The 25,719-nt window shown below is 51.6% G+C and overlaps 1 protein-coding gene across 1 annotated transcript in view; it reads right to left on the bottom strand.

Annotated features, from left to right (window-relative positions):
• LOC132530633 (solute carrier family 22 member 1) overlaps nucleotides 1-22,668 on the bottom strand; it is a 32,866-nt gene extending 10,198 nt beyond the window's left edge. The window contains exons 1-8 of the mRNA XM_060167896.1: nucleotides 22,258-22,668; nucleotides 17,348-17,451; nucleotides 11,696-11,850; nucleotides 9,141-9,309; nucleotides 7,848-7,962; nucleotides 7,504-7,610; nucleotides 3,730-3,944; nucleotides 256-364 (exon numbers count right to left, since the gene is read on the bottom strand). Coding sequence (XP_060023879.1) covers nucleotides 256-364; nucleotides 3,730-3,944; nucleotides 7,504-7,610; nucleotides 7,848-7,962; nucleotides 9,141-9,309; nucleotides 11,696-11,850; nucleotides 17,348-17,451; nucleotides 22,258-22,668 — 1,385 coding nt within the window. The remainder of the gene's footprint in view (nucleotides 1-255; nucleotides 365-3,729; nucleotides 3,945-7,503; nucleotides 7,611-7,847; nucleotides 7,963-9,140; nucleotides 9,310-11,695; nucleotides 11,851-17,347; nucleotides 17,452-22,257) is intronic.
• Nucleotides 22,669-25,719: the final 3,051 nt, after the last annotated feature.

Here is a 25,719-nt window from a genome sequence, read left to right on the forward strand (position 1 = left end):
GGCTCTCTCCTCTGTGCCAGGTGCCATTCTCTTGCGCTTGCCCTCCGTACAGGGCATGATGCGACCCTTAGTCCACTGAACCTGTGCATTTCACCTTCTCTACCAGGTTAGGCGAGGGCCCTGTCTTTGATGCACCGCCCCCATCTCAGTATCAGACAATCCACCCTTGGGGCATCTTGGCGGGTGGTACTCACTGAGCCTGGCTGGCCCACAGCTCTGCCAGCGGCCACCCAGCCCACACCACCGTGCACTCACCTGAGGAACGTAGGGTACAACTCAGCATTCACCAGGCACACCATCTGGAACGCGAGGGTGATTCCCATTCGGCCAACACAAGCTACCACGATATTCAACCAGTGCAGATCTGGAGAAGAAACACACAGAGGGCGTGGAGAGCAAGTGAGGACTGTGCCCGTGGAGTTGCCGGGAAAAGCCGTGATCGGAACCTTGGACTTCAGAGCTGGAAGGGCCGGAAAGATTGTCTTATCTGACCCCTCCATGGTGGATACGTAAACTGAGTCCTGAAAGGTTTCGGGACTTGATGATGACGCATGAGGGGAGGCCCCGCTGGGCAGAGGGACGAATGTGCTTTTCGAATCTCAGCTCGGCCTCCCGTCAGCGGTGGGACCTGGCAAGTGCTTTACTTCTTCTTCTTTTTTTTTTTTAATCAATTAATTTATTTATATTTTGGCTGTGTTGGGTAGTTGTAGCTGTGGCTCACGGGCTCTAGAGCGCAGGTTCAGCAGTTGTGGCTCACGGGCTTAGTTGCTCCGCGGCATGTGGGATCTTCCCGGACCAGGGCTCGAACCCGTGTCCCCTGCATCGACAGGCGGATTCTTAACCACTGCGCCACCAGGGAAGTCCACGGTTTACTTCTTCATGCTTCAGTCTCCTCAGTTGTAAAATGGGAATGAGTTTACCCAGCTTATAGGTTGTTGTGAGATTCAGAGGTAATACGTGTCAGATGTGCGCCGTGGCCACCCCATCAGTGTTGGCTTTGAATTATCGTGGATACTGTGGTTGCTGGCACAGTGCCCGAAATATAATAGGTCCTCAACGGCGTGGTTCCCTCGGGCAGAAGTCCTGGGGCTGGCAGACCAGATTTCTCATTCTCGGTCTAGTGTTCATTTCCCAACACATTTTTAACCCAAACACCTTTCAGAACAGTCTGAGAACATGAGGAAAGCGAACCCTCGTCTCCTCCCAGGAGACTGCTCTCGGTTCTTGATTAGCTGGAGGTACAGGAAGCCCTCTCCTTCCTGGGGCACCATCATCCACTTCACCTGGTTGGTAGGTGTTTACCCGAGCCCTAAACCACCAGTGGCTCCTGAGACAGGCCAGCTCACCAACAAAGCCTCTGGGGTCACAGACGGCGTGTCATCTTGGCCCTTGTCCCCACGAGCCGGCTACCCATGGAAGGCATGCTTCCTTCACTCCGCCAGCATGAGGTTCCCGGGAGAGCGGAGCCGGTGGCCCTAAGACCCAGACAGCCCAGGGCCATCATAGTCTCTCCAGGTCTCAGCTGCCCTCCGCCTGGTGGAGAACCCAAGTCAAGCCTTTAGTGAGGGACCACACCTCCCAGCTCCCAGAAGATAGAAGATAAAGGAATTCACTCAGATATCTAGAGGGGGGCCCTTGTCACAAATTCTGTGGCCTTTGATCGATTTGGCAAGATGCTCCACTGGACATGCACAGCATCCCTGCCCTCAGAGAACTGCCCTGCCTCTGTCAGGGCCCGGGCCCCTCTCCTCAGCAGCCAGAGGGCCCAGTTAGAGCCACAGTCCGGCCGCGTAGCCGCCCTGTGCAGAGCCAGGTGGTTTCCTTCCATGATCGGGATAAAACCCACGCTGGCATCTCCTGCTAACCCCTGACCTCACTCTGCCTGTCCTCGCCCCCACCTGCCCAGCGCCGGTCACAAGGGTCCCGCCGCTCCTCCTCCAGTGCCAGCTCTCCCCATCCACGGGGTCCTCGCTCTTGCTGCTCCCCTGCCTGCAAAGCTCCTTCCCCGGATGCTTACGTGGCTCGTCCCCACTTCGTTCAGGTTTCCTAAGGCCACCTGTGACCACCAGACAAAGAATTATCGCCTCGTCCCTCTCCCTCCTTCTCTTTTTCATCTAGAACATAAGCTCCACAAAACAGAAACTTTCTCTGCTTTGCTCACATCTGAGATCCCAGGGCCGAGGTGCTGCTACATCGAGTGCATAGAAGTGACTGAAATATTTCCTTGCTGCGGGGGGGTGGGTGGCAGTGAAGGTTTATCATCTAATGTGATGGGGACTAAATGGGGGCAAGCGGAGAGGGTGGGCACTGGGAGGAGGGTCCTGCGGGGGGCGCAGGACAGAGGGGGTGATGCCTGAGTCCCCTCTCAGCTTAGGAATCACCTAAGGTTTATCCCTGAGGTGATAAACAGTCTCGACCTCAGGCTCCCTCTCAGCACTCCATGCTGTGACTAAAAAATAAAAATAAACATCTGCCCATTCATTCCATTTTACCAGGATTCCAGAAAAAGGGAGATGGGGAGAGAGTGGGTAAGATCGATTTCAGATGCACTCTGCCTCTTTTCCTGCCTTCTTTGTTCTCTCTCCACAAAAGGAGGGAGAAAAAAACTTGAGCTACCTTTAAATTTCTTTAAATTTAAATTTAAATTTAAATTTCTCTTTAAATTTCCAGCCTGATCTATAGAACCTGGTTCTTGAGAATACAGATTTTACAGGACGTTTCCCGTAATATCCTATCCAAAAGCCTGCCCAAACGACTCAAACCAATGAGCTCAGAGCACAAGCAATAAAAACTGAGAAAATAGCAAATCTGCCTTCGTATTTTTTTAACATTTCCAAAAGTAACAGATGAGAAAGGCAATTTATGTACTTAAATTAAAACCACCCAAATGAATCTCCTTTGGCTTATCTTGGATTGCTAAGAATTATGGAGTAAAGCACACAGGTACCAAAATGGCTGGTGTTAGAAAGGCCAGCAATACCAAGCATTGGTGAGGACGTGCAACCATGGGAATGCTCACGCATCGCGGTGGGAGCGTGAATTGGTCCAACCGCATGGAAAGCTGTCTGGCTATATCTGCTAAAACTAACATACATCCCCCTCGTAGCAAGGGAAATGACTGTCCACGAAAAGATGTGCCTGAATGTTCACTGCAGCCTTAATCCCAATAGGCAGACACTGGAGGCCACACAACTGTCAATCAACAGTGGCGTGGATATATAGTGGGGTAGTCATACACTGGGATGCCTCACGATAAGGAAGAAGTTCAAACTTCACTCTCGTGACAACGTGGACGAACCTCGTGGACGTAAGGAGGAGCAAATGAAGTGAGGCCACACAGAGCACGCGTGGTATGGTTCCGTTTGTATGAAGTTCAAGAACAGTCAACATTAATCTGCGGTGGCAGAGACCAGGGTAGTGGTGACCCACGCAGGGGTGGTGAATACTGACGGTCAAGGAGGGTGAGGAAACCTTCCGAGATGTTGGCAATGTTCTTTACCTTTTCGTAGGTCGTGGTGCCCAGACATACACTTATGTAAAAATTCACTGGCTTGAACACTTATAATGGGCTCATTGTACGTATGTTATACCTCAACGTAAATGTTTTAAAAAATGATTCTAGACTCGGGTAATGCCTTGCTTTGTGTCTGTGCCAGAGGCTTATGAAAGAGTTAACACACTATTCCCACAATTCAGTGACCCGGAAGATGATGAAAGTGGACCACTCACCGTGTGAGATAAAGATCATGAGGAAGCAGGCTGCCCCCACCACCAGACTGGACCCAGCCAGCGGGTAGAGGCAGCCGAAGCGCTCGATGGTGACGAGGATGATGAGGGCCGCCGGGAATTCGACCAGAGCCGAGTAGAAGAAATCCAGATAGAGGTTCCCGCCGGTGACGCCCATGTGCATGATGAGGCCCTGGTAGAGTACGGAGCTGGTGAGCCTGAGCAGGGAGGAGAGGCCGGGTCAAAGGCAAGCTCCTCGGAGGACGGGAGATTTAGGATTCTGGCTGGGAGGATAAAGGACACCGCGAGCTGGGTGTAGAATGTTCTAGAGCGATATGAGAAGAAGGGGATCAAAATCAAGAAAGGGGCCCTTGAGGGGCCCTCGATGAGACCCTCCTTTCACGATTTATGGGAGGGTGTGACTTACAGGATAGGTTCCCGTTTTCGAGAAATGGCAAACAATGGTAGCTACTGTTTACCGCGCACCTGGGTGCTGGCCCTGCCCTGAGCACTGCATGTGCCCTACCTCATCAGATGCTCCAACGGCCTCCAAGGGGAAGGGCAGGAGAAGCAGTGGTGAGTGAGCAGTTTCAGGAATCAGACTGCTGTATGAGCTGTGTGGTCTTAAGTAAGTTAACCAACCTCTCTGTGCCTCAATTCCTTCAGCTGTGAATTTGGGTTGTCTTGAGAATTCACTGAGGAAATGGACAAGACGTGCTCAGTATAGTTCCGGGCACAGAGTGGGCACTCAGTGAAGACGAGATTTTACTGCTGTCATTGTTGTCTCTCCAAGGGCAAGGATCCGGAACACACCAGGGTGGAGAAGTCGGCCAAGTCTTTCCAGCTCCACAGTGGTCCTCCCTCCACACATCACACCATCTTTAACAGGCACTATTCCCTTACTCTTTTCACCTCATTTCCCGCTGCACGACCCCTTCATCCATATTGGAGGAAAGAATAGCAGTGTCACAGAAAATGGCACACAGACCGATGGGGACCAGCACAGCCACTCCCACTCAGCGGGGAATTCAGAGAGTCCCATGTGTCACTCTTGGTCAAACTACATAATTTTGGAATGTTGAAAGATTCTACTGGTACAGCTGTTCCTCACTATCCTTTGGGGATTGGTTCCAGGAGCCCCCGGGATACCAAAATCCAAGGATGCTTAAGACCCTTGTATAAATTGGCGTAGTATTTGCATAGAGCTTATGCACATCCTCCCGTATACTTGAAATCATCTCTAATAACTTATTATACCTAATATAATGTAAATGCTATGTAAATAGTTGCTAACATGCAGCAAATTCAAGTTTTGCTTTTGGGGACTTTCTGGAATTTTTTTCGGATATTTTTGATCTGCAGTTGGTTCAATGCCCAGATGCAGAACCTGCAGATATGGGGGGTCGACTGTATTTACACTGTGAGAAGAGATATAGGTGGATAAGAAATTATGTTCTTATAGAAATGCCAATTGCCCATCAGCTCCAAAACTGAGATCACAGCGTATGTTTCTCATTACTATACCCCCTGGTTTTATAAAGCTGCACCCAGAGAAGCATGGGGTGCTTTTGTTTCTAGTCCTAAATTATTCCTGGTTGAACCAAAGGGTCAAGAATACAAGAGGACTTCCCTGGTGGTCCAGTGGTTAAGAATCCGGCTTCCAATGCAGAGGACGCAGGTTCGATCCCTGATCGGGGAACTGAGATCCTACATGCTGCGGGGCAACTAAGCCCACGTGCCACAGCTACTGAGCCCACTTATCCTGCAGACTGTAACAAAGATCCTGTGTGCCACAACTAAGACCCGATGCAGCCAAATAAATAAATATTCTTTTAAATGTAAATTAAAAAAAAAAAAAGAATACAAGAAGGAAGGCCCTGGCAGCAACTCAGTGAGTTAAGATGAGCCCGGTAGGGTCCTCCATGCTGGTTAGCTTAGCCGGTTAAATGGGAACGGTCACCTTTAACCCACAAAGAGACTGATCCAAGAGAAAGGAATGGAGAACCCTGAATTTTCTGTCCAAAAAGACCCCCAAAAAACAAACAAAAAACTAGCAACAGTTAACAAATGTGCAGGGCTGCCATCTTTTGGCAGGACCCACGAATTGCATGCACACATTAAAACACAAACAGCAATTTGTAGTTGTCAGGCATAAGCCCTTTATACATATTATCTCATTAATTCTTCCAACAGGCCTGTGAGTAGGTCCTATCATTATATCCACTGGCTGATGAGGAAACTGAGTCACAGAGGTCACGAAGCTGCCTGACAGTCACACAGCCAGGAAGTGATGGGCACCCCTCCCGAGATGCTGTGATGAATGGAGTGGAGGGGGGGTGGGGGAGAGGGGAGGGGACAGCAGGAGAAGGGGTCCAGGGACCAGGGCGCGTGAGGCCTTGTAGGAAGGAATCTGGTTTTCTTCTCAGTGGACTAGGAAGCCGGTGAGGATGTGGACGAGGGGGTGACCTGGGCCGTGACCTTTGCCTGCTTTGTGAGCAGTTCCTGGGGGGACAGGAGTGGGGGCAGACCACCAGCGAGGAGGCAGCCGCAACAACACGGACGAGAGATCACGACACTCCCAGGGGGACCTGAGAGAGCAGGTGACAGGGAATGGCAGAGTCTCAGTATATTTTCAAGACAGAGCAGAATCTGCCCAAGGATTGCGTGGAGGGGCGTAAGACAGCAGAGGGGACAAAACCGCCACCTTGACAGGAGTGCTTAGGGGATGGGAGTGGGCCGTGGAGTAATATAGGAGGGGAGCAAGCCTTCCTATCTGCAGAGTCCCGGGCCTCCACACCGAAGAGACATTGCTGAGTCCAATACTGAGCATCATGAGAAATGCACCAGGCACCCGGGGTGTTTGCAGAGGCCCATCACGTAGCGGGCACAGGACTCCTGGGCCTGCCCGGAGACACGGTGACCAGGGCTGCCGGGACAGGGTCAGGTTAGCCTGGCATCTAAGGAACCTGGGATGGACTCTGTGGAACAGTGGTCATTCATTCAACCTTCAGCAAGTAATTACTGAGGGTGCCAGGGGCTTCCCTCTTAGTTGGAACCCTGATTTCATGGACGGGCACATAAGTGCAGGGCAGCAGAGCGACTCCAGTGGAAGCGAAGCCCAGGGTCCAGCTACTCAGCCCCGGCATTCGGGAGTAACTGAACAACCTCCCTCGTGCTGAGGAGAAAGCCCTGATGTCGGGAGCTGACCCGGCGCCCCTTGAGGAAAGAGCGCAGAGACCCCGTCTCCAGGTAGCTTCCTGGGAGGTGGATGCAGCCCTGGGGGTGTGCCGGGGGTACATGGCTGAATCTGGACGTGGATGTGAGTTTCCTAATCGGGTGTGAAAAAAAGCACTGATACTCTCATCGGGGTCTATAAAGGTCTTAGATGCGAGGAAGGGCTCTTCCTCCGTGAAAGCACCAAGAGCCACTGACATCTCATCCACCTTCTGACGCTATGTCAAGACTCGGCTACTCCCCAAAGACAAGACGTGTGGGATTTGAGGCAGCCTTGAGAACCCTCCGTCCAGCTTACTGTTGACCTCTCCTATGTAAGAATTTCTTCTTACTAAAATGAGGCCCTTCCTCTGCTATGCAATCCTCAAGGAAGAAATCAGATGTCTTTTTAAGGGCTCTCTGACCACTAGAAAACCACCTGGAAATTCCTTTTCATGCTTCTCTTTTTCCACCTGAGTTGTTCCACTGTCTTTAACTTGTACCCGGGTATGCAGGTAAGCCCACCAGTTCCATCTGGGGACAGGCGTCGGAAAGGGCCCTTACCACAGGTACATCAGGATGAAGGTGTGCTTCCTCAGGTGCGGCGTGCGGAACAGGTCTACAAACGAGGGGCTCAGCTTTTCAGTGACATCCTCTTTGAGAGACAGCATCTAGGAAGGAGTCAGGGCGTCAGCTGCACCCAAGCTGCCGTGAGCAGGAAACGCCATCAGGGCCCCCTTTCCCGGCCCCCGCCCCGAGATCGGTCCTCGCATGGCTGCCCGCCACACCCATCACCCCAAATGTCACCAGTGCCCTCTTGCCTCCCAAGGCAGCCCCACAGGCATGCTCTAAGTGATAAATGCAACCCAAAGCTCAATGACGGGAGAAACCCTCTGCTAGGCTGTCACCTTGAGGTCGGCAGGAGGCAATTTCCCATTCTTCTGGGCTATGTGGTCCATTATCTTTACTGCTTGAGTGTTTCTCTTTTGCGATAACAGCCATCGGGGAGACTCGGGCACAAACCTGTGGACACACATCATCACGACGTCTCATTTTCTGCGGAGCTCGTCTGATGTTAAGCCCCGATCAGGGGCTCACGCTGGGACTGTGATTCCTCAAGCGTCTGGTGGACGAGCATCTGGGGCCACTGTGTGCTGGCCCAGAGAGCCCACACAGGAGCTCTGTGAGTCACTCGTGCTCTTAGTGCCACCTGCTAGGATTGACGGACCAGAAGAGAACCATCGCTTCCTATGTAGCCTTCATCCGGTGGGGCGGGGGTCCCATTCTCTCCTGGAAGCCAGCAGCCCTTCTCTCCACCCCAGGAAATCTCTCACACATAATAGATGCTCCACCTGCCCCACCCCTTGCGATATAGCAGCCGCCTCCTTGTAAGACAGGGGCTGTGGAACATGTCTCAAAATATTTCCAAAACAAAATAAACTATAGTCACTTTTTTTTTAGCATCAAGTACACCATGGTGTTTATTTCAAATGGGACAGGGATGTTATAAAGTCAAAGATTGGGAATCTCTGGTCATCTGAAAACACACAGGTATAGTCTCACCCAGCCCGGCCATCGGGACTCAGCCAGGGGGTCCCGTCACTGGAGCGACCCTTGTTTCACACTGACAAGGAGGGAGCAGGCTCTTCCTGGACGGGAGTGTACTTAGAGCCGCAGGTTTGAGAAACTGGGTGGACTCGATGCCTCCCACGGAAAAGATCTGCCCTCAGCAAAACGGTGACGAAAGCTGCATGGACGCGATCGTTCTCTCCACAAACCTCTCTGCTACCACGCCCCCCCCCACTGACCCCCGCTTCCCTCCCCCGCAATAAAAACTCAGCTGTCTAGTTGCCCCTCCCTTCACCCTGCCAAGGGCTGACAGCTAATACGATTAACAGCTCACTTGAACGGGTTTTGTTCCTAACGGTTTAATGTGCACACTCCCCAAAGATCCTTTCATCCCTTCATTCACTCGACAGACAGCAGATGCCTCCTCTGTGACTCGGCGCCCTTCTGTCTGACTCGTAGCATCCCAGCCTCTATCTTGGGGACGCGAGTCGAAAGAAGCTCTATTTGAGGGCAGCGCCCCTGGGGGAATGTGACAGAGTTCCCCAAAGGGCACAGGTGGCTGTAAGCCCCAGGCCTGCGGGTAGGGCCGCCCTGGCCGCCGGGAAGACGGGGTCCCCGCGAGGACACAGTACCAGCAGCACGGCGGGAGGAGGAAGGTGGGCAGAGACACGGCCAGCTGGAGCCAGCGCCAGTGAGGGACAGCGTAGGCCAGCCCGGAGAGCAGCACGAGCCCCACCGTGAACGCCACCTGGTAGAGGATCGCCACCGTTCTTCTGTAGCCCAAGCCCACGAATTCTGTGACTGAAACAGGAGAAGCGTCACTGCTGGGCTCCACCGAGGAGAGAAGCCAGGGCGGCGCGCCCCCGCCTCCTCCGTGCGCCTCCGGGGCTCCTTCCCCAAACGCCCTTCCGTCTCCTCCCCACGAGGCCCAGTCCTTTTGTCCCGGCTCTCCTGCAGCTGCCCCTTTTGGAAACCCCCCATCTGCCGTCTGGAGTTCTCCTTTTCACGCGGCAGGATTCAGTCTGCCGGGCTCTCTTCCCCGGAGCCTTCCTCCCATCGGCTCCAGGCCGAGCTGGACTCTTTTCCACGACCCCCGGGAGCGCTCGTTAATTTCACGACGGTCTTTGAGTGCCCGCCAGGGACCTGGGCGTGTTGTAGGTGTTTGGATGTATCGTGAGCTCAGTCGGCAGAGTCCTGCCCTCCTAAGCCCGCATTCTCGTGAGAGATGGTGGACGACACACACAAGTGAGAAGTCACAGCCGGTCATAACGCGCTGCGCGCTGTGCGGAGAGAGAAGGTAGATGGCCCGAGGGGATTCAGGAGAGTCCAGGGTGGAGGGGGTGCAGATTTTCAGAGAGCAGTGGGGTGGGGCTCGTGCATGACATTTGAGCCAAGACCTGCAAGAGTTGAGGGAGTTTAGCCCAACACAGAAGGGCGAAGCGAGTTCCAGGCAGAGGAAACAGCAGCGCGGTGGCCCTGTGGACGAGGATCCCCGTCAGTGGGGCAATGCGCCCTCCTGGGGGGCCTCATAGGCTTGCCCAGAACATTGGCTTCCACTGCGGGAAACGCAGAGCCGCCGCGGCACAGGGGTGACGCGATCCCATGCCTATTAAAGGCTCACTGTGCTGCTGCCTGTAGGTGCCACGGGGAGACCACCGTGGAGGTGAGGTGACGCTGGTGTCTGGGAGTCGTGGAGACAGCAGAGGAGTGAGATGATGGGGTTCCGGAGGGATTTTGAAAGTAAAGGGGACAGCAGGGCTGGGGAGGGGGGCACAGGTGGGACAGACTGGGGGATGGGGGAGCACAGTCTCCTGGGTCCTGCCACGTTGAGGGGTCGAGAAGCAGAGGAGGAGTCAATACAGGGGACTGCGCAGGAGCCGCGCGCACAGGACCAGGGGGTGTGTGGCCCACAGCAAGCGGGGACAGCCGCGGGAAGAACGAGGCCAGGGGTAGCTCTCGCTCCACCGCGGGTAAATGGGGTTCCCGGTGGGTCTCCCTTTCTCTCTAGCCTTTGAGCTCCTTGAGGGAGGACAGGGGCCTTATCTCTCTTGGCACCCCATCTCGCCCCCTGCCTGCCAAGTGGCAGCAGGTGCGCACGCTGCAGGGAGGAGTCTGGGGCGGGCATCCCCCTAGGCTACACCTGGGGCACCTCATTTACCTCACAGCCTGGGGCACCTCGTCTACCTCACAGCCTTGTCATTCCCATGCGGAGGAGCCTGAGGCGCGGAGAGGTTATGGAACTTGTCTGTAAGACCACACAGCCGGTCCGTGTTGGGTGTAGCTTTGACCTCAAAATTAATCCTCTTCACCACGGGCCAAGTAGTGCACGTTCAGCATACAGGTGGCTGGGCTCTCACTAAATATGTGCTGAACTCACTACACTTAACCGGCGTGTTCATGGTTTCCCAAGGGAGGAATATGATTTTTCTTGGCTCTAGTGAACTATTTCTCAGGATGCCAAGCCATAGGACTTCGTCTTCAGAGATGGCAAGACATGGCAGAAATGTGGGTTATCCTCACTGCTGTCTGACGTGCCCCAAAACTGGCTGAGGGAAGCACAGATGGTTCTTATACTACCTTCTTCTAAGGAAGTATTTTTCATTTTCTATTCTTACCCTTCAGAGAAAATTTGAAAAAAAAATATAGTATATAGAATTACATTGCTTTGCACTTCATTTTTAAAAATCATTATGTTTATCTCTTCTTTTATTTCCTCTATGTCTTCTCTCCTAACTGTTTACTGTCCTTCAAACCAGTTGAGTTTGTTGTATTTACTTTGAAAGATGCTGGTTCTTTCATATTTAAAATGTTAAAATACTCTCCCACCTGTCTCCCCTTCCTGCACACCCCCATCGTTGTAACCACATCACATGTGATCTTCTTTTCCCAAATGGATTAGTTGATAGGAAACACTGATTTATTAAAGTGGTTATATAAGTGTCTCTCAAACAGAAAGAAAGAGAGTGTGCAAGAGAGAGAGAGAAGGAGGCCATCCTGACAGCATGCCCAGCCCTAGTCACGCAGACAACAAATACAGCTGGAATGACCACACTTTCTCTAGACCCTGCAAACATCCTCTTCCCCAAAAAAACCCACCTCCACATTCGGCTTCATCCCATTCTACCCCACTACCTGACTTCCGTGGCTCCTTAAAGTGTGTGGAAACCTCAGGCCAGCAGGTGCTTACTCAAGGTGTAGCCAGCCGTCCAGCTGCCCTTGCTGACCAGCCCCTGCCCCAGGCGGAAGAGCAGCAGGGACGTGTAGTCTGGAGCAACGGCCGTCAGGACGCCCAAGATGGCGCTGATGAGGGTGGTGGCCAAGAGGCATACTTTACGGCCAAACCTTCAGAGGCAAGGAGACAGCGAGGTGAGATGAGTATTGAGTGTTCACAGGGACGATGGGACAGCAAGTGTCTCTCGTGGGAGACAAGACAGTTTTTCTGAGGGACCATGCAGTCCGTTGATCACTGCCCCTCCTCAGAGCCTGACCTTGTCCATCCTCAGTGAACAGCGACCAGCGGCTCTTGCGGGGTTCATTAAGCCACACTGAAGAGGAATCCTGAGCGCTCTCAGCAACATGGCATCTCAGTCAAGGATGAGTGGCCTCCCTCACTGACTCTCCTGCTTCTCAGACTCATCTCCTCTCATTACCTTTGTATTTAACAGACTGTATTATTATTAACAGGGTGCACCAGAAGCCAGGCTTTTCCCCCACATAGTTAGTCTTATCGATGGTCATACTAGTTTTTCTGGGAAAACCTTCAGTTCTAATAGTATAAATATTTTTTAATAAATTTATTTATTTTATTTTATTTATTTTTGGCTGCGTTGGGTCTTTGTTCCTGCGTGTGGGCTTTCTCTAGGTGCTGTGAGCGAGGGCTACTCTTTGTTGCAGTGTGTGGGCCTCACATTGCAGTGGCTTCTCTTGTTGTGGAGCACGGGCTCTAGAGCGCAGGCTCAGTAGTTGTGGCGCACAGGCTTAGTTGCTCCGCGGCATGTGGGATCTTCCCAGACCAGGGCTCAAACCCATGTCCCCTGTATTGGCAGGTGGATTCTTAATCACTGCACCACCAGGAAAGCCCCTAATAGGATAACTATTGAAAAGCGTTTTTCCCTTCCTTTTTCATGAATAAAATGGGCAAATTATTTGCTAAAACTTCATCCCATAATTGTGCTTTATTGATTCGATCTTTTAAATCTTATCCCACATTCTCTGGCAGTAAGGCAAGGAAGGAAGGGACCAACCTCTTATGTGGTTACATTGAACTTGCCCACACCCAGGATCTCTCCCCACCAGGCCCAGCAAGCCCTCTGCCTTTCCCTGTCATCCTCCTTCCTGGCTTCCAGCATGTCTACTTCATTTACCTACTCCATGTCTTCTTGCCTCAAACTTCTATATAGAGACACTTCTTGTCTGAAGCCCACATCTTCTTACCCAAGAATGTTCAGACATAATAGTACCAGCATCCATTTTCTCCTGTGTCTCCTCCCAAAGGCAGCCTCACCCACTGCACTTGGGTCCAGCCCTTGACTGAGCCCCTTTGGTTCCTTGCTCTCTCCATGATATTGTTCTCATCTTCCTGGACCCTTTACCTCTCCACTTCCACATTTCCTTCACAGCCATCTTGTTTTAAAGAGTCATCTATGCAATGATCTAAAACCTATGGGATGCAGCAAAAACAGTTTTAAGAGGGAAGTTTATAGTGATACAAGCCTACCTCAGGAAACAAGAAAAATCTCAAATAAACAACCTAACCTTACACCTAAAGGAACTAGAAAAAGAAGAACAGATAAAACCCAAGTTAGTAGAAGGAAAGAAATTATAAAGATCAGAGCAGAAATAAGTGTAATAGAGACTAAGAAAACAATAGAAAAAGTCAATGAAACTAAGAGCAGGTTCTTTGAAAAGATAAACAAAATTGATAAATCTTTAGCCAGACTCATCAAGAAAAAGAGACAGAGGGCTCAAATTAATAAAATCAGAAATGAAAAAGAAGTTACAACTGACACCACAGAAATACAAAGGATCATAAGAGATTACTATGAATCATTATACACCAAAAAAATGAACAACCTGGAAGAAATGGATAAACTTCTAGAAATATACAATCTCTCAAGGCTGAATCAGGAAGAAATAGAAAATATGAACAGACCAATTACCAGTAATGAAATGGACTCAGTAATTTTTAAAAAAATTTCCCAACAAACAAAAACCCAGGACCAGACAGCTTCACAGGTGAATTCTACCAAACATTTAAAGAAGAGTTAACACCTATCCTGTTCAAACTATTCCAGAAAATTGAAGAGAAAGGAATGCTTCCAAGCTCATTCTAAGAGGCCAGCATCACCCTGATACTGAAATCAGTCAAAGACACCACAAAAAGAGAAAATGACAGGCTGATATCACTGATGAACATAGATGCAAAAGTTTTCAAAAAAATATTAGTAAACCAAATACAACAATACATTAAAAAAAATCATACACCATGATCAAGCAGGATTTATCTCAGGGATACAAGGATGGTTCTATATCTGCAAATCAATCAATGTGATACACCACGTTAACAAATTGAAGAATAAAAACCATACGATCATCTCAATAGTTACAGAAAAGGCTTTTGACAAAATTCAACCTCCATTTATAATGGAGAACTCTCCAGAAAGTAAGCATAGAGGGAACATACCTCAACATAATAAAGGCCATATATGACAAACACACAGCCAACATCATACTCAGTGGTGAAAAGCTGAAAGAAATTCCTCTAAGATCAGGAACAAGACAAGGATATCTACTCTCACCATTTTTACTCAACATGATATTGGAAGTCCTAGCCACAGCAATCAGACAAAAAAAGAAAGAAAGAAAAGAGAAAGAAAGAAAGAAAGAAAGAAAGAAAGAAAGAAAGAAAGAAAGAAAGAAAGAAAGAAAGAAAGAAAGAAAAGAAAGAAGAAAGGAATCCAACAGAAGAAGCAAAACAGTCACTGCAGAAGATATACTATATGTAGAAAATACTAAAGATGCCACCAAAAAAACTATTAGAACTAATCAATGAATTCAGCAGTTACAGGCTACAAAATTAATTTACAGAAATCTGTTGCATTTTTATACAGTAATGACAAACTATCAGAAAGAGAAATTAAGGAAACAATCCCATTTACAATTGCATCAAAAAAAAAAAAATAAAATACCTAGGAATAAATCTAACCAAGGAAGTAAAAGATGTGTACTCAGAAAACTATAAGACATTGATGAAACATTGAAGACAATACAAAAAAATGGAAAGATATACTATGCTCATGGATTGGAAGAATTAATATTGTTAAAATGACTATACTTCATTCAAGGCAATCTACAGATTCAATACAATGTATTGAATTCAATACAATACAATACCATAGAATACCAATGACATTTTTCATGTAAGTAGAACAAATAATTCTAAAATTTGTATGGAAACACAAAAGACTCCAAATAGCCAAAACCATCTTGAGAAAGAAGAACAAAGCTGGAGGTATCAGGCTTCCTGATTTCAAAATATACTACAAAGCCACTGTAATCAAAACACTATGGTACTGGCACAAAAACAGGCACATAGATCAGTGGAACAGAATAGAGAGCCCAGAAAAAAGCCCACACTTATATGTCAATTAATCTATGAAAAAGGGGACAAGAATATACAATAAGAAAAAGACAGCCTCCTCAGTAACTGATGGTGGGAAAACTGGAGAGCTACATGCAAAAGAATCAAACTAGACTACTTTCTCACACTATATACAAAAATAAACTCAAAATGAATTAATGACTTAAATGTAAGACCTGAAACTACAAAACTCCTGGAAGCAAACATAGGCAGTAGGCTCTTTGACATCAGTCTTAGCAATATTTTTTGGATATGTCTCCTCAGGCAAGGAAAACAAAAGCAAAAACAAACAAATGGTACTCCATCAAACTAAAAAGCTTTTGCACAGCAAAAGAAACTATCAACAAAATGAAAAGGCTGTCTACAGAATGGAAGAAGATATTTGCAAACAATATATCTGATAAGTGGTTAATATCCAAAATATATAAAGAGCTCATACAACTCAATATCAAAAAAACAAACAATCAGATTTTAAAATGGTCAGAGGATCTGAATAGACATTGTTCCAATGAAGACATACAGATGGCCAACAAACACATGAAGAGATGCTCAACATCACTAATCATCAGGGAAATGCAAATCAAAACTACAAGATATCACCTCACACCTATCAGAATGGCTATTATCAAAAAGACAATAAATAACAAGTGTTGACAAGGATGTGGAGAAAAGGGAACCTTAGTACACTGTTGGTGGGAATGTAAATTGATGCAGCCACTATGGAAAACAGTGTGGAGTTTCTTCCAAAAGTTTAAAATGGAACTACCATACAATCCAACAGTTCCACATCTGGGTATTTTTCCAAAGAAAATAAAAACACTAATTCAAAAAGATATCTGCACCTCTATGTTTATGGCAGCATTATTTACAATAGCCAATATATGGAAGCAACCTAAATGTCCATCAATGGATGAATGAATAAAGATTTGGTGTGTGTGTGTGTGTGTGTGTGTATATGTATATACATATATATATATATAAAATAATGCAATATTAACCATAGAAAAGAATAAATTTGTGACAACATAGATGGACGTAGAGGGTATTATGTTAAGTGAAAGTAGTCAGACAGAGAAAGACATATACCATGTGATCTCACCCATATGTGGAATTTAAGAAACAAAACAAATATATATTTTTTAAACTCATACATGAAAATTATCTACTCCTGAAAATAAATAAATAAATGCTAAAAATATTCTAATCTATTGTGACTGAAAAATTCACTCCAACTTCTTCCCACATGTAAAGATGAAATTAAGGAAACACGGGGTGCTTTAAGGAAATACGGGGTGGGGGGGTGTGTGGGGAAGAGTCGTCCACACACAAAAATCCACTCTCTCATCTCTCACTTACCTTCAACCTTCCACTGACACTGCCATTGCCCACCAACTCCTACATGTGGCTCTTCTCTCCATATGCCCTCTCCTCGCTTATCTCAGACATGGTTTATAGCTTTAAATACCAATTGCCGGTGACAAATCCCAAGTATTTAACTCTAGCCCAAACCTCATAATCCAGCTGCCTACTTGGCAGCTCTTCTCTGTCTCACAGGCTACCCTGAACACATCTCCAATCTTACCACTTCCAAGACAGAGCTCTTTTTTTTTTTTTTTTTGGTGGTACGCGGGCCTCTCACTGTCGCGGCCTCTCCCGTTGCGGAGCACAGGCTCCGGACGCGCAGGCTCAGCAGCCATGGCTCACGGGCCCAGCCGCTCCGCGGCATGTGGGATCTTCCCAGACCGGGGCACGAACCCGTGTCCCCTGCATCGGCAGGCGGACTGTCAACCACTGCGCCACCAGGGAAGCCCCAAGACAGAACTCTTGCTTGCTCCCACCCGCTTCACCCCAAAAAGCAGCAACCGAGGCTGTCCCTAACCTGTTCTGTCCCATCTCAAAAAATGGCCCTGCCCGCCTCCACCCATCTGCTAGAAGCATAAACAGTGGCTTTGTCCCCCTTCCTCTCAGCCCCACACCCCAGCTATACACTCTGCATGCAGTTTCAACCTCTGAAACCCATCCTAAATCCCCACCTGCCTCCGTCCTGCTGCCCCACAAAGTCCAAAGCACTCGCTGTCATGTCTTGTCTCCCTCAACTTCTGCAAAGATTCCCACTGGCCACGTTATCCCGCCATTGGCCCCTAAAGTCCATTCTCTCCATGGTGTTGGTGCTGTTTAGTCGGATCGGCCTTTACGTACCTGTCTGCGATGTAGCCGGCGCCCAGAGAGCCCAGGAAGAAGCCCACATTCACACAGGACTGAAAGAGGTCCACCTTCCAAGAGTCATCGCACACCAGGTTAAACTGCGGGTCACACCGCGGTCGGAGGGGCCGAAAACACAGGACCGTTTGTAAGTCAAACTACACCTTCCATCCTCCCTCCGGACAATGTAAACGTACAACACAAAATGTGGGATCCCCCAGGTGCTTCACACCTTTTTCTCTTTGCCACATTTTCATAAGACAAATTCAAGGTTTCTGGTGAATCTCAGTCAATGTCATTATATGCCTAATATATTTATCGTGGCTTTACCCTCAATATACACTAAAGAGGCTGTTGTCAAGTGCCGCTGACAGCTATCAAAAGACAGCATGGCCAAAAGGGAAGGTTTCTAAAGGAAATACAGCAAAGTAATTATCCAAAGACATAAATGTGGTAAAATAAATGTTTTCCAGAGTTGGTCAAGGCCCTTAATTAAGTACATATTAATTATATGTTTAATTATGTAAATTCTACCCATAATTATGTAAATTGGTCATGACTGATGGAGCTGTGAGTGTCAACACGAGAATCGCTAAGCAAAGACACACAGGCCCGGCGGTGGGAGCTTCTAGGGAGCAGCCTGTGTGCTGCACAGTGTGCAGGGAGTGGGGTGAGGGGGACCCAGGGGTGGCAGGAGACTCAGAGGGAGGGATTGAGGGGGAAAGACCTAGGCAGAGGCAGGAGCGGCTTCCCTGGGGAAGGACACTGGTGTGTGCGGGGTTCCCTCCATGCCTGGCACACGCGTGGTGATGCCCACACGCCTGGGCAAGCTGGGAGGCCTGAATGCGGGAGCATCACCGCTTAGAGCTCAGCGGTGCAGAAAGCAGGACGGCGCCCCAGGGACGCGAGAGGGGCTGCGGGGTAGCAGCCGGGGCCCTCGCCCCCCCATTCCTGGCACAGCACCAGCTGGGTGGTGTCCAGGGACACTTTGGAGTCATGGTTCCGCCCCACCAGGCGACACTGTGGGGTGTGATGCAGGGAGATCACTTAGCAACTTTGGGCCTTAGTCTCCCAGTTTCCCAGTCTGATAGGTGTGTGGTGCCCGTCCTGTCGCCGTCACAGAGCTAGTGCAGGCACTGCAGGGACAGATCATGTGCACATGGTTTGGTAGATAGTAAACCATTTAACTTTCTCAGTGGAGGCTTTGTACCCACCACCTTTAAAGATCTGAAGTTGCCTACACGAGCCATGCCCTTTTCCTGGTCCCGGGGCTCCGTCATGAGCACTGTTGGAAAAACACAGGTAAAACTCCTTGCTACCACTGGACTTTCAGAAACTAATACTGAGCTCGCGCTACCATCTGTCTCATGCCCAGAGCCCGCTGTCTGCTCGCAAGAGTAGCTCAGATCTGAGAGACAGGATGAGATACCAGTAGCTCCCGTTCTCTGCCGGTCCAGGTGTTTATTCCCTTTAAAATTCAGCTGAAAACGCCCTCGCCAGGAAGCTCCTCCTGCAGATCTTTGGCTTTCCTGCCGCCTGGTCCCCGTCAGCAGAATGCGGGGGAGGCCACTCCTGGGTGTTATCTAGCCGTCCCAGGTCTGCACCTGCAGCTGCCTCTTTGCAGCCTCCGCCCACTCCGCCCAAGACGACTTTCGGTGCATTCTAGATTTCACCAAAGCCGCAGGCCACCGGTTTTTTTGCCCTGGGTTTGTTCTACTCTTTGCAGTCAGCATCTTTGTAAGATGTCCCTGCCACCCCTCCTGAAATGCCCTGGGTGCCATCCTTCCCCGGGCGCGTGCAGAAGCCAGAGTGTTCACGGAGCTCAAGGAAGGGGCACCCGGCCTTCCCTGCTAACCCCGCCTTCCCTGAGGACTCTGCCCCCAGCTGCGCTGAGGGTCTCGGTCTGGAGGCATCTGCAAGGCTCGTGAGCCTGCCTGGCCCTGTGCTCCCAAACCCTGCCACTGCCCCCAGACACTTCTGTGCCACCAGGACCTGGGGAAAGCCTGGGGCTGCACAGGGGGAGTGCAGGATGGGGTGTCCTAGGCCGGGTCACTGTCCCTGCTGGAATTTCACTGGGACCAGGAAGTGTGGTGGGAATACAACCTATAGAGCAGCATGGTATCCACCAAGCTCGCCCGAGCACAGAATCGCCCAGCGTCCTCGTTAGAATACAGGTTCCCGTGGACTCTGTCTCAGCAGATATGGGTCAGAATCCAGGTGATCCCTGGGATCAGGCGAGGTTGGAAACAGCACATTCCTGCCCCAGATGGACCCTGACCTCCGTCCCCAGGACGAGGGGGGTAGCGGAGCCGGGTATTCAAACAGGTCGCCTCATCGTCCTCCCTTAAGCCGGTTCCAATGTCCAAGGCAAGGCCAAGTTAAAGATTATTTCTGCAGAAATGAACAACAAAGGTGAATTCTCCCCAAATTAAGCTTCAGCTTTGGATGAGAAGGGGGGCAAAAGGGGTTTTGAGGCAGTGGGAAGGGAGAGTTAGAGGGAAGCCCACTCCTTCCGGGAGAAATTGTGCTCCCGCTGCTGACCTCAAGGCCCGCGCTCTCATGGCCTTTCATCGCCTCCAGCCGGGTCCCACCGGCCCTCACACTCCGCAGGTCCCCAGATGAGCTCTACCCTACAGCCCCTCAGCTCGCCCTCCCAGGCCTCCCCAACGCTGGATCGTAGGGCAACTGGAAGCCCACGGTTGGCCAATCGTTTCTGTGTCCCCTCCTCTCCAAGTCCACGGCCCCGCTCAGGCCACCACCTGGCCAGGCTCCCACACCTGCACAGACTGCCGCTGCCCTGTGTTCTAGCCTCAGTTTTCAGGAGCTCGGTTCCCCTTCCTTCCCAGCCAGAGCCCTCTGGCAAATTGGCCCCCAGCCCCTGCCGGGCCTGTGTCTCTTAAATCGGTTCTTCTTTTCATTCCTGTGACAACCATGTTGGTTGACAGTCCCGCCGGGACTCATGTCTCAGCCTCCTCAGGCTCTCCCCGCCTGACGAAGCCCCCAGCCCCACGCCCACCAGCGCCTGGACCATCCCCAAGGTCCAGCGAGGACGGTCTTTGTCCTCTGCCTGACCGGCGAGCTCCCTTGTTTGGCACAAAGGCAGGGTGGCCAGATTTAGAGGAAAAAAAAAAAAAATACATGGTGCCCTGTTGAATTGGAATTTCAGATAAACAACTCTTGTTTTAGTATAAGGATGCCCCCTGCAGCATTTGCATTCTCAGCCTCGGTTGTATTCCCAGGTATTGCACAACAATTGTAGCAAATGTTGTGCAATACCTGGGACTTAATTATCCTGAAACAGTGTTCGCTGTTGACCTGAAATTCAAATTTAACGGGCGTCCTGTATTTCATCTGGTGACCTGCGTAAGGACTCAGTGCTCTGGCTTGAAAGTGAGCTGGTTCCACCATTCTCCCCTGGGACTCCTCTACTGGACCCTGGATTCCAATCAATTTAACAGCTCGTTGCTGTCCGAATGTAGCACCGGCTCCCTCTCCCCTGAGCTTTGGCTCACGCTTCCCCGCCCACTCTGTTCCCCCTCCTTGCTGCTCAAAATACCACCCGAGGCTCCATTCAAATGCTACCTCCTAAGGACCTACTGTCTAGCACAGGGAACTATACTCAATATTTTGTAATAACCTTAAAGGAAAAAGAATCTGAAAAAAAATAGATATGTAGGTATGTATACCTGAATCACTTTGCTGTACACCTGAAACTAACACAACATTGTACATTAACTATACTTCAATTTTTTAAAAAATGCCACCTCCTCCTGGAAGACCCCCATGATCAGCTCAGTAGCTAAGATCCCCATCCTTAGAGCCCACTGGCCCCTCCGCATCTCCCACACATGGTCTGGGATGCCGGTCTTATTCTCACCACTGCCATCTGTCCCTCACTCCCTGGAGACTGCAAATTCCTTAAACCTCATAGGTTTCTTCTCTGTCTCCCTCCTGGCATCACACCCAGTGCCCGAACAGAGGAAAAGCTCGGAATACGTTTACTGAATGAACAGATGGAGGACTGAGTGGATGAATTCTTGCATCTGACCCTTTCCAAGCAGAGTATACTGCAGACACAGAGAACAATACTTCCCCGTCCTGGTCTGTTTCTAGATTCCCAGTGCCCACGCTTGTCACGGTACAACGCTTTCCAAAGGGTCTGTGAAGGAAAAAAAGCCTGGTGCCTTTTTACTAAAATATTCACAAAGAAAACGCTCAGATAACTCATTAAACTGTGCAGGCAAAGCCTTTGCCGCCATCTCCCTCCCCCGTGGGCCGTCCGTGGGACACCCAGCGTAGCTCGGCTTGTCTGGTCAACACCTTCATGCTGACCCCTGTGAGGGCAGGGCATTGTCATCGCTGGTTTACTCATGAGGAAACTAAGGCTCAGAGAGGTTGAGTAACCTACTCAGTTTCGCTCAGCCAATCCGGGGCAAGGCTGGGATTCTGTCTGACTGCAGGGCAGTTTCCACCCAGCTAGGAGGCCAGTGTCTAGCTGTCACGTGTCCATGGCTCTTGAATGCAGCGGGGGGGGGGGGGGGCGCTTCACAATTCTAATAGTGGGGAAGCTAGACCCCAGGTGAATTCCGCAGGCCTGCCGAGGAGCCAGCGGGGCAGAGAGGAGAGGAGCCCCGGTCTCCCCAGAGACCCGCGCTCAAACAACCCAGCTCGGCCCGGCTCTCGATGGTCTCTCCTCAGTTTCTTCCTTTAACACCCAGAGTCTGTGCAGGATTAAACAAGGGAAGAATCCCGAGTGCCCAGCCTGGAGCCTGCTGATGCTACAGTTCAGGGAACACAGCCCCGCTCCCTCTTTCCTGCCGTGAAGCTGAACCTTGTAGTCTTCGTCATCTATTTCCTCCCTGGCCCTGAAACCCACAGGCTCGGCCCAGCGCAGGGCCTGCGCGTACCTCGGTCACGACGGAGGAGCCGGGCGTGTCGTACACCCAGCCGTGCCGACAGGGGCCCAGAGGCAGGAGGCTGCTGTTGGCGGCCAGGCCGGCCAGCGGGTCCACGCAGCCGAGGGCGCTCTGGTTCCAGTCCACCTCATAGCGGCGGCACTGGCGGGGGAAGGCCTGGCCCTCGGGCCCGGGGCCCGGCACCGTGTAGTTGAGCTCCTCGGCCAGGCTCCAGCCGCATCGACGGCTCAGCTCGGGCACCCCGGGGCTCCGGCAGCGGTGGTCCGGGGTGAAGGCCAGGAAGACGATGCCCACGTAGATGGGGGCGAAGGCGGCAGAGAGCAGGCATAGCGTCAGGAAGGCTTGCTTCTGGAACCAGCCAAACTCCCCGACCTGCTCCAGAGCGTCGTCCACGGTGAGCATGGCTGAAGCACCACCCTCATAGCTCTGACCAGACCTCTTCGGCCGCAGGGCCCAGGGTCAGGGTCTCATGTGGGTTTCTGTGCAGTGGGCTGGTCTGAAATCAACTTGCTGTCTAAGCGTAACAGCCCTGGAAGCCAACCAACTGGAAATAATCTTTCACCCTGCGGTACAGTTTTCAGGCAAGGGCGGGAGGATGATGGGCCAAATTGTTTGCTGGGCCAGGGAGTCCCCTGGGCTGAGGGCCTAATTCTGTCGAGTTGGAGTTCACAGAGCAAGAGCAGTGAGCAAGGGCGCCGCGAGCCTCCCCGCACTCTCTTCCAAAGGGATTACCTACTTTAAAACTCTTTATCACCGAGATAAACCAAAGACAGCAGCTGGCCACCGGGCACAGCTACAGGACCTACTACTTGTGATTGGCATCTGATGCAGGGTGGAGTGAGGGTCTGGCTGGGGTGATGGGAGAGCCAAGCCCTCCAGACAGACCCGTCTCCCTACCTCCTTGTCCCAGCGTAGGACGACCGTGTTCTCTGGGACCCACGTGGGACTTCACCCAGCTTCACTGCGTCCCCAGGCAGGCTCCCGGCTGCTGGACTGCACCCTGAATCCCCAGGAAAGAGGGTTAACGGGGCCGTCTGGGCACAGACCTCCATGGCCCCGGCCAGAGGTGCTGATAGAAGACCTCAAAGAGCCCCAGGCAGAAAACACCTCCCCCTCCCCCCCAGCTCAGCCCGGACCTTCAGGCCAGGTCCCTCCCTGTGCACACAGGAGGGACAGATAACAGATGCAGGGGCTGCCCGTGCACCGTCTCGTTCCTGGGACTCCCGCCTCTTCACTCCGTGGACAATGGGAGCTGGCCACCAGCTGGCCTGGTAATACAGCCCGCCTCAGGGAGCTGCAGCTCTGCAAACCACCCCCCCTCACCTGGACTGAGCGCTCACTGCTGGGGAGGGAAGGAAGAGTGCTGGGGGCAAACCTCCCCAAGGCAGGGCCTCGGCACGCCCAGGCCAGGTGCTGAGTTAGATAATAGAAACTATATCTTGGTCTCCCCCCACCCGCCCTGTTCCTGGCACGGGGCCCCTGAAACCCTTGACATTTCCTAGCCATAGGAGTGTCTTCCGCTCAGCGAGGTGGCCCCAGGTGTGCTCCTGGATGGCTCCTGGCCACAGGAAAGACCAAGCCGTGGTTAGAGACTTGGAACTTCCAGCCCTGCCCCCATTCTCTTGAGTGGGGAGAAGGGCTGAAACTGGGGTTTGTGCTGACGACATGAGAAGTGTCCATTAGAATCTCAGTAACCAGGGTTCGGAGCGAACACACCCACACACCCCAGCCCCACGGGGACAGCAACTCCTGCACTGGGAGCCTCCCCGACCTCTCCTGTGTATCTCCTCTTGCGGCTGTCCTCCGATCCTTCACCACATCCTCTAATAAACTGGTGACCAAATCCATGTTTCCCTGTCTTCTCTGAGCCGCTCTAGCAAATCACTTGAATCCAAAGGGGGAAGAGGTCATGGGACCCTGATTTACGGCTAAGTCGGACAGACGTGTGGGTAACCTGGGCACCTAACAGTGATTGGCATCTGAGGTGCAGGGGCAGTGTCATGGGTCCGAGCCCTTAACCTGCAGGGTTTGACGCTCTCTCCAGGTAGATGGCGTCAGAATTGGGCTACACTGTGGGGCACTCAGCTGGTATTGCAGAGAAGTGCTTGGCGTGGGGCAAACACCCCACATTTGGTGACCAAAAGTGAAGTGTCCTGTGTGAGGAGTGAAGGGGACTCCCTGGAGAAGGGAGAGCTGGGTTCTCCCTGCACTGGAGGAAGCGACTGGGTTTTTCTAACACAGCCAGCCCCAAATGCACGGGCTCCCCTGACGCGAGTCCTTGGCTTGGGAAGCAGCCAGGGTGCGATCCTGCCCCCAGCACAACCTGGGGAGGAAGCAGGACCCTCCCTGCCCCCGCCTCCCCGGCCAGGCCGACACCACTGCCCACTTTTCTCCGGGGAGAGAGCGCCCTCCGGCCCTCCGTGGCCTGGGAGCTCTGTTTTCCTCTTGGACCGGAGAACAGGGAGGCCCTCCCCTTGCCCTGCATCACTCCCTCCCACGGTCTCCCAGCCCCTGGTCCAGGCTCACATCGGGGTGGCCGGGTCCTCCTGGGCTCAGATCGCAGAGGGCAGAAGCGACAAGGCCCGTGGGTTAGTGCCAGCTAGGAAAGGCCGGCGCCGCCGTCCTCACTGGCCCCTCGGGTGACGGCCAGGCTCCTCGCTGATCTTGATATTTACGTGATCTTGCGAGAACCCTCGAGTTACCCACGTGTTAGAGACAAGAAACCAAGGCCCCAGAGGTCAGTCCCTTGTCCACTGTCACGCTGCTGGCTCGAAAGCCCCAGGGCCAGTGACCAGCGACCAAGTTTCCAGGACTCTTACGCTGACACTCAACTTGCCCAACGGCCAACGAAACACAGATTTCACGCAAATATGCTTCTTTCGTTTCAGGACTGTTCACCCCAGGCCTTGGGACCTCCTGAGGCCTCAGAGGTAAGAAGAGAGGCCGGGATCCCCTCCGGGAAAACAGAGAAGGAAGAGGCGTTAGGGGCAAGCCCAGATCTGCAGGTGAAAACCCGGCCACCAGGGCTCCCGAGGTTCAGGTGACCCTCACAGTGGCGTGATTCCACCACGACCGGGCTGACTTTCCAGAAGGGCTGTGGGAGAACGGGCCTGCCTGCCACCCTGCGATCCCGGCCCTGGAGCTCCTGACCTGCCGCCACTGGGCATCCCCCGCCCCCCGGGCTGTGCTGCGGTGGGGCGGGGACGGGGTGGGCCGCCGCTGCCCCGGCACCGAACCCCAGGGTCGCTGTTTCCCTCTCCGTGCTGTCAGGAGGGGACCGTCCTGGTGGAGCAGACCTCTCCTCTCAGCCCCTGACCCCGGCACCTTCTTCCAAAGCAGCACCGCTCAGTAAGGCCATTAGGGGACAGGTGTTAACTACACCAAGAAGCACGGAAACGGCCAGAAGCGTGGGAGCAGCATGGGAGGCCGCCGTGAGGCCCCAGCCTGGCCATC

Source organism: Lagenorhynchus albirostris, chromosome 12 (genome assembly GCF_949774975.1).
Source record: "Lagenorhynchus albirostris chromosome 12, mLagAlb1.1, whole genome shotgun sequence".
Classification (NCBI taxonomy): Eukaryota; Metazoa; Chordata; class Mammalia; order Artiodactyla; family Delphinidae; genus Lagenorhynchus; species Lagenorhynchus albirostris.